At 39.2% G+C, this 9,240-nt stretch overlaps 1 protein-coding gene across 1 annotated transcript in view; it reads left to right on the top strand.

Moving 5' to 3' along the window:
• The first annotated feature begins 6,930 nt into the window (after positions 1 to 6,930).
• The window catches only part of CFAP97D2 (CFAP97 domain containing 2), a 35,878-nt gene continuing 33,568 nt past the window's right edge, over positions 6,931 to 9,240 (top strand). Inside the window, exon 1 of the mRNA XM_042781159.1 lies at positions 6,931 to 7,020. Coding sequence (XP_042637093.1) covers positions 6,931 to 7,020 — 90 coding nt within the window. The remainder of the gene's footprint in view (positions 7,021 to 9,240) is intronic.

Raw genomic sequence — 9,240 nt, 5'->3', positions numbered from 1 at the left:
GAAAGAGGGGGAGGCCTTCAACGAGATGGATTGATACGGTGGCTGCAATGATGAGTTCAAGTATAGCAGAGATTGTGGGGCTGGCGCGGGATAGGGCAGTGTTTCGTTCTGCTGTGCATGGGGTCGCTATGAGTCAGAAACGACTCGACGGCACTTAACAACAAACAACAACAAGAGGGTATCACACTGTTGTTTTGATTTTCACCTCTCTAATGGCCAGCCACTCCTTGGAAGGAAGGTTGGGCAATGTACCTCCGTGGGGATATTGCCTTAGAAACCCAAGGAGGGGTCACTATGAGTTGGGTCTGACTCGATGGCAAATAACAACAATGGCTAATGATTGTGAACATTTCATTGTGTGTTTTTTGGCCATCTAAATATCCTCTTTGGTGAAGTGTCTATTCATGTCCTCTGCCCATTTTTTAATTGCCCATTTTTTGTTGTTGATGTGCTAGAGTTTTCTGTAAATATTAGAGATAAGTCCCTTGTTGTTGCTAAGTGTTTTTTCCCAATCTGTAGGTTCTCTTTTAATTGTTTGGAGAAATCTTTGGAAGCACATAAAAATTTAATTTTTAGAAGATCCCATTCATCTAGTTTAACTTCTGCTGTTTCTGCATTTTGGGTTATGCTTGATAGTCTGTTTATGCCATATATAAACCAAACCAAAACCAAACTCACTGCCATCAAGTCGATTCTGACTCAGAGTGACCCCTCCTTGGGTTTCCAAGGTGGTGTCTCTACAGAAGTAAATTGCCCAGTCTTCCTTCCAAGGAGCAGCTGTTAAGTTTGAACCACCAGCCTTCTGGTTAGCAGTCATATGCCTTAGCCACTACGCCACCAGAGCTCCTATGCCATATACAAGGACCTCTAAATTTGCCCCTAGTTTTCCCTTGAGGAACTTTACAATTTTAGGTTTCACATTTAAGTCTTTGATTCATCTAGAGTTAGTTTTTGTATATGGTGTGAAGTACAGATCTTGTTTCATTTTTCTGCAAATGGATCTCCAGTTTTGCCAGCACCATTTGTTAAACAGACAATCTCTTCCCCATTTAATGGATTCAGGCCCTTTGATCAGGTAACCATAGGTTGATGGATCTATTTCTGGGTTCTCATTTCTATTCCATTGGTCTATGTGTCTGTCATTGTACCAATACTAGGCAGTTTTGACTACTCTGGCCATATAGTAGGTTTCAAGATCCGGGAGTGTGAGACCTCCTACTTTGTTCTTCTTCAGTAGTGCTTTGCTTATCCAAGGTCTCTATCCTTTCCATATAAAATTAGTGATTGTTTTTTCCATTTCCTTAAAGAATGTTGAGATCTGGATTGGTATTGCATTTAATGTATAAATTGTTTTGTGTAGTATTGACATTTTCACAATGTTCAGTCTTGCTATCCATGAGCATGGTATGTTCTTCCATTTATGTAGGGCTCATGGTTTCTTGAAGTAGTCTTTTGTAGTTTTCTTTGTACAGGTCTTTTGCGTGCTTGTTAAGGTTTTTGGTTTGGTTTGGTAGCTATTGTAAATGGTATTGCTTTCCTTATTTCTTTTTCAGCAATCTCTTTGCTGGTGTAGAGGAATCCAACTGATTGGATGTTGCTCTTGTATCCTGCCACTATGCTAAATCTCTCAATTAGTTCCAGTAGATTTTTGATTGAGTCTCTTTGGTTTTCTAGGTATAGGATCATAGCATCAGCAAATAAGGATAGTTTGACTTCTTCCTTACCAATTTGGATGCCTTTGATTTCCCTTTCTTGCTTTATTGCCCTGGCTAGGACTTCCAATACAATGTTGGGTAGAAGTGGTGGTAGAGGGTATCCTTGTCTGGTTCCTGTTTGCAAGGGGAATGATTTCAGTCTCTCTCCATTGCGAATAATGTTGGTTTTGCATATATGCCTTTTATTTTTTATTTTGCAGAAAGTTTTTATCAGGAATGGGGGTTGAATTTTATCCAATGCTTCCTTGTCTCTTGTGGTGGTTTTTGTCTGAAAGCCAATTTGATCAGAAGTTAATATGGCCACTCCTGCTCTTTTCTGATTGCCATTTACTTGATATATCTTTTTCAAACTTTCAATTTTTGTCAATTTTTGTCTTTGTCTCTATTGTGTGTCTCTTGTAGACAGTATATTGATGGGTTATGTTTTCCTACTCAGTCTGCAATTCTCTGTCTCTTGAGTGGTGGATTTAATCCATTGACATTCAGTGTAATTATTAACAAGTATGAATTTGTTGCTGTCATTTTTTTATGTGTTTCTTCATGATGTTACTGATTTCTTTGTTCCATATAATTTTCTGTGCTGAACTCATTTTGTTTATGAATCATGTTATTATTTCCTTCATTGCTGTTGTTTTAGTATTTGCTAAATATTTGTGCTTGTCCTGTTTTTTTATTGTGATGTGAAGGTTTATCATTTTTCTTTGAGGTTATTCTGTGATTTATAATTTTATCCTGGAGTTTAGAACAGCCCATTCTATCTTGCAATTGTCTTGACTTCCACACCATTTAGAAGTTCTGTAATTACACTACTTTTTCCCTCTTTTTGTTTTGCAGTTGTCCTCATTTGCTAATTGATGTCTTTGGTTCCCTGTTTACAAACTCATAAGCTTATTTTACTTTGGATACTTCCATAACGGGGTTGGTTTCTGGGTTATGTCATCATGTGTGTTGATAATCGATTGTTGTTTACTGTTATCGATTCTTTCCAAAGGACTCTCTTTGGTGTCTCTTATAAGGTTGGTCTGGTTTTAACAAATTCCTTTAATTTCTGCTTATCTGGAAAAATCTTAATTTCACTATCATATTTGAGGGACAATTTTGCCGGGTATGTAATTCTTGGTTGGTAATTTTTCTTTTTCAGGGTTTTATATATGCCATCCCACTGCCTTCTCACCTAAATAGTTTCTGCTGAGAAATCAGAGCTTATTCTTATTGGCTGCCCTTTGTAGATAACTTTTTGTTTTGCCCATACTGCTTTCAGGATTCTTTCTTTGTCTTTGGTTTTGGTGAGTTTGATAATGATATGTCTTGGTTTTCTTTTGGGGTCTAACCTGTTTGGGGTTTATTGGACTTCCTGAATGGATATATTCTCATCTTTCATCATATCAGGCAAATTATCTTCCAACAAATCTTCCACTATTTTGTCTGTGGTTTTATTTGTCTCTTCCTGTTCTGGAACTCTGATTACATGTACCACCTTTTGATGGTATCCCATATGAATCTTAGGCTTTCTTCATTTTTAAAAAAAATCTTTTTTTCTGATTGATCCCTTTCCAAAGAAGTATTGAGCTATTTGTCTTCAATCTCACTAATTCTGTCTTCCATTGATTCAATTCTACTCCTTTGCCCTTTCAATGTCTTGTCTATTTCTGAAAATTTAGTATTAATCATCTGGATTTCAATCTGAAGATTTATTATTATTTCTAATTTTTCATTTATTTTGTCATTTTGTTCTTGTATTGTCTTCAGAAATTTTCTAAAGTTTTGTCTGTGTTTTCCTTAATTTTGTCAGTGTTTTCCTTGATCCATTGAAGGTGTTGTTGTTGTTGTTATGTGCCATCAAGTCGGCCCCGACTCATAGCGACCCCTCCTTGGGTTTCTGAGGCAGTATCACTACGGAAGTAGGATTGCCCAACCTTCCTTCCGAGGAGTGGCTGGTGGGTTTGAATCACCAGCCGTCTGGTTAGCAGGCAAGTGACTTAGCCACTATGCTACCAGAACTCCTAAATATAATTCTTTTGAATTCTTTATCAGGGAGTTCCAATGCTGCTTCTTCCTCAGGGATGCATTTCGGGTATGTATCCTGATCCCTTCTTTCTACTGCTTTATCTTGCTTCTTTGTGTGGACTGTGATGGTCTGTTGTCTCCAAGATCTTGTGACATTGTTGTGTTTATATGTAATTGGTGATTGTATGTTGGAGTGATTTGCCCAAGATTTTGTTACTTTTGTTTTGTTTGAATGTATCTGAATAAGCAGGGTATTGTGTTCCTGTATTTGCTAATTGGCAGCACTTATGCACTCACCACCTGTCTCCTGCTGGGTGTGATAGATAAGAGAGTGGCTGCACAGATCTCTGTCAATTGTTTGTAGAGAGCAGTCATGGGTTTGTCAGGCTCATATTGGCTGTTATGTATCATTGGCCAATTGGTGCAAAGGCAAGTGGCTGCCCTCACTCAGCAGGTGGGGCTTCAGGAAGTGCAAGTATGGTTGGTTCATATGGGTACAGTTGCTGTCTCCCACTCAGTTAGACAAAAACAACAATCAAAAAACCACCAAAAAAGTAAAAGCAAGAGGACAAAAACACACACTGCATAAACACACAGGAGCAATCACCAAAAAGAGCAAGAAAAAAGGAAAAGAGACAAAAAAAGAGGAAAAGCAATGAATCAGACAAAATATTTAAAGAAATATTTTAAAAACACAAAAGATATATGAATAGAAAAAGAGAAAAAAACACCCAAAATATCTGGGGAGGGAGGGAATGAGAGAAAAGAGGTAGAGTAAGAAATAATGATGAAAAAAATGGGGAAAATGCAAAAAGAAAAACAAGGGATGGGGAGAACCACCAGAAAAAATGGGAACTAGAAAAAAGGAAGAGAGAAAAAGCCAAAAAATAGAATCTGGGGAAGGAAGAATAAAGGATAAAAATAAAAAAGAAGAAGAAGAAAATAATAATAATTTAAAAACAAACAAACAAAAAACAAATCTGGGGGTGGGGTGGGGCCAGAGCACCCAGGCATTCAGAGTACACAGGTTGGGATGGAATTACTGCTGGCGCAGAAGGTGGGTAGGGGTGAGGGATGGCAGCACTTCTGTTCACCAAGAGGATGTGGGGTATAAGAGTAACAAGGGGACTATCACAACTTTCCAGTCCTCAGCCTTCAGTATGTTCATGCTGTCCTTGGCAAGTGGAGCCTATTCTCGGGTCCCTGGAATCTGAGAGAATGGTGTCACTTTAAATATCCAAAATAGTTGAACCACTTGTAAACATTCAAAATGGCTGCACCCTCCAGACAGCCCAAAGTCCACAGCTCAGTTTGTCTCCTTCTTTGCTGTTTCCTTTTTAGTCATTAGCCACCAGTGGAGTCCTCCATGCAGCCCTCGGTAAGCAGCGCTGATTTTTAGGTTAATTCTTAGGTCCTAACACCACTTGGAAATATTCAAACTTTCCATGCCATCAGGATCACTGACAGTCTGCAGCTCCATTTGTCTCCTTAATCTCTGTTTTCATGCAGGTTCTAATTGGAGTGTAGTACACTTTTGTATCTTTCCTTTCAAAGCTCAGGGCTCCTGGATTATCTTCTGTATCTGTGTCAATTCATTTCTCTTTTCTTTGTTGAAGAGGGTCTGTATTGTTTGTCTGCCTATTCTGCCATCTTACCAGAACCAACATATCAATTTTATAGGCTAAGAAATCTTAAGTTAGCCTTACATCTTAACATTCTGGCTGCATTTTTTTTTTCGCCATTGGTGATTCTTACATCTATATCCTACTGTATACGCATAGTTTTATAAAAGTTATACTTGTGAGCAATTCTGCATGAAAACAAATTAGTTCCTTGAAAAACCCAGGCCAGTTTTTATTAGTCTATCAACAATTTTACCAGCCTGAAAAGTCTTCTGCCAAATTTTCAAGATCATTAGAACCAGTTAAATATAGTTTCCTCAGCTGCCTAAAGGAGCTCTGGTAGCATAGTGCCTAAGGCACTTGACTGCAAACCAGAAGGCTGGTGGTTCAAACCCACCAGTCACTCCACGGAAAGAAGGTTGGACAATCTACTTCCATAGTGATACTACCTCAGAAACCCAAGGAGGGGTCACTATGAGTCGGGTCTGACTCAACGGCACATAACAACAATAGCTACCTAAAGCACAATGACAGGAAAGGGTCATAGTCTGACATTCATTCACATTTTATTTTTCCCAACGCTAATTCAATTTGAACTCTTGTTAAGTCTTTTTCAGATGATAGCCACTGAATCTTGCTAATATGCAGAACACGATTCCTCATCAAGTACGTCCTGTCAATTCTTCACTTATTCATAGCTGACAATGAATCCCTATTTACTAATTCTGCACTACCAGCTCCTTTATAATGAATTCTACAATGTGGTGAAAACTAGATTTCTGAAATGAAAGTAATATTACTATTTTGTCATTAACCAATTCCTCCAATCATGTTGTCTCCAAAATTATGCATGCGGTTTCAAAAAAAAAAAAACTAAATGATGCAACAAATATCCTGGCATACCTTTCACATCATTTTCTCAGGAATAACTCATTCCAACTAGATGAAAGAAATGGAGGGAGAAATGACTTACAATGGCAGAATTCTCTGTAGTCAATCCTCAATTAAAAAAAAAAAACTTTAATGATGAGCTGCCACCTAAGCTACAAATGAAAATATTTTAGAGTGGTCTAAATAATTATAAATTATTCAAAGTATGATAGAAAGAGTTAAATAAGGCATAAAGAATGGCAGGGATTAAGGAAGGAAAGAAGTAGAGAGTGGTAGGAGGGGGAAAATAAGGAAGGAACAGAAAACATGAAAAGGGAGAGAAAAAAGGAAAGGGAAAGACAGAGGAGGAAGGATAAAATGAAGGAAGAGGAGAAAAAGTAGTTAGAGGAGAAATTCTTTAACCTTATTCCTAAATATTTCTTTCTCTGTAACTGAGGGGGTGTGAGGAGTGGTCATCAAAGTGGTATTACTATGCTGTTCATGTGATCTCTTCAGAAAATGCCCACTGGAGCAGAATATTCAATTCTTCATTGTTATTCTTTCCACTTTTTGTTTGAAAAGCAACCATAGACTATTCTCTCACTCTCTTTCTTTTCCCCTTTAGCTTGGATGCCATGACAACTGCCATGTGATCTGCTGCAAACACAGCCGTCTCCAGGGCTTTGGAGGAAGTAGGGATGGTTATATTGCTTGAGATGCATCGAGCCTCCCAACTGACATTTCCCTGCGGCAATAAGTACCTGCAGCACAAATGGGAGCAAGCCTATCAAGACCACAGGAAAAAGGTAGGAAAGGCCCTGTGTCAGCACTGATGACTTCAGTGCACAGGCTCCTGTTCATGAAGGGAGAGCTGTCAGTCACATTTCACATTTGAGAGTTGAAAGAAGGAAGGTTAATAAGCATTCCCATTCTGTTGACCATCACAGGGAGGCCCATGAAGGAGACAGTCACCTCAGTCTGCTTGAGGCTCTGGGATCAGACCACTGAAACCCTCTGAAGTCCATCCCTCTGTTCCCCACCCCCATCCATCCTTTCTATAGTACATTCCTGCTGTAGCTCTTTGGAAAGTAAAGCTGCCTAGTTAGAGAATTCCAGCACATCTCTGTCTCAGGAGATGCCCCAGGCATGTAGCAGGGCTCTGTGCACTGAAGTGTTGCTCTGCTGTTTACAGACTCCTGCAGAGTTGGTGTCACTAGTCTTGGCCACAGGGGCTCCTGCTGGGCCCTGGTAAGTGGCCTGAACTCCGCAGTCCAGAGAACTAGTCAAATCTGTTATGAGGTTCTAGGTTCAGCACCTTGGCAGTAAGAGGAGAAAAACATAGCTGGGCTAAATAAACAGATATGCTTTTCAGCCTTTCATGCGCAGTGCTATTTAAATATAAAGTGAATGTCCATTGTTTCTGCCAGGGAAACAGGCCTATTGTTGACACCATCATGGTTAAACACTGGCCTCTTTGAAAAATGGGCATTCTGTGTTCACCCCTGAGCTTTTCTATTGTGTTCTAACCCTTTATAGTTACAACACTGGGAAGCCAACGTATTGAGAGCTGAGTCAAGGCTTTTAAATTATGTATAGTTTCTTTCTCTGCTGCAGATAGAGCATAGTTAGAAGAGCAATGCCCTTGAAGTGCCAGAGCTTTCCCTGGAAACCAAAACACAATTTTCTTTTTGGAGACACGAAGTCCAAAGGTATTTTTGTTGTTCATTTTTGTATCTCAGGGTAGCAGTGGTGGCTGATAAATACTATCAGTTTAAGGAAATAACCAGTCTACATGCATAAGAAACTTAAAGATAAAGATTTGAAATAGTTACAGTGGGAAATGGGGAGCTAATTAAATAGAAAACTTTAGTGATTGACAGTGGGCATGAGGCCACAGGTGTGGTTCATAAACATAAATTCAAAGTAGCACTAATGTATGCAGTTCTATGATTTCCCCCTGCCCCATGCTCAGTTGCTAGATCTTAGAAGGGAGTTGCTGAAACAACCCAATACACAACAGAAGAGCAATGAGATTGCTGTTAAGTGCCATTGAGTCAGTTTCAACTCTTAAGACCCTATAGACAATAGAACAAAATACTGCCCAGTCTTGTACCATCCTTGTTGTTGCCATACTTGAGCCCGTTGTCATAGCCACTGTGTCAATCTATCTTGTTGAGGGTGTCCCCTTTTTCATGGAACATCTAATTTACCAAGCATAATATCCTTCTCTAGGAACTGGTTCATCCCTTCTGACAACATGGCCAAAGTACAAAAAAACAAAGCCTGACCATTCTTCTAAGGAGCATTCTGACTTTACTTCTTCCAAGGCAGATTTCTTCATTCTTCTAGGAGTCCGTGGTACATTCAATATTCTTCACCAACACAATTAAAAGGCATCAGTTTTTCTGTGGTCTTCCTTATTCATTGACCAGCTCTCACATGCATATGAAACTACTGAAAATATCATGACTTGGGCCAGGAGCACCTTAGTGTTCAAAGTGATATCTTTGCTCTTAAACACTTTAAAGAAGTCTTTTGCAGCAGACTTGCCCAATGCAATACATCATTTGATTTCTTGACTGCTGCTTCCACGGGCATTGATCGTGGATCCAAGTAAAATGAAATCCTTGACAACTTCAATCTTTTCTCCATTTATCATGATATTGCTTATTGGTCCAGTTGTGAGGATTTTTACTTCCTTTAGGTTGAGGTGTAATCCATACTGAAGGCTGCAGTCTTTGATTTTCATCAGTAAGTGCTAAGGAAATGATAATACCATCAAGATCATGCTTACAATGAAGGTCCATGGCATCTTAACTGGGAAGGAATGAAGTGAAGACAGACAGGGTGAGCTGATCAAGAAGGATAGAAAAGAGGGTTTTATGGACTGGAAGTTAAAACAGATCTGTCCTGGAGGAAGTGCAGCGAGAATGCTCCTTGGAAGCAAGAATGGCCAGACTTCGTCTCACCTATTTTGGTCATGTTGTAAGAAGGGACCATTCCCTGGAGAAGGATGTCATGCTTGG

The sequence above is a fragment of the Orycteropus afer genome, unplaced genomic scaffold (assembly GCF_000298275.1).
Source record: "Orycteropus afer afer isolate SDZICR_OR568_19922 unplaced genomic scaffold, OryAfe1.0 scaffold00089, whole genome shotgun sequence".
Taxonomy (NCBI): domain Eukaryota; kingdom Metazoa; phylum Chordata; class Mammalia; order Tubulidentata; family Orycteropodidae; genus Orycteropus; species Orycteropus afer.
Note: the sequence above shows the minus strand (reverse complement) of the source record. Positions and strands in the feature narration are given on the sequence as shown.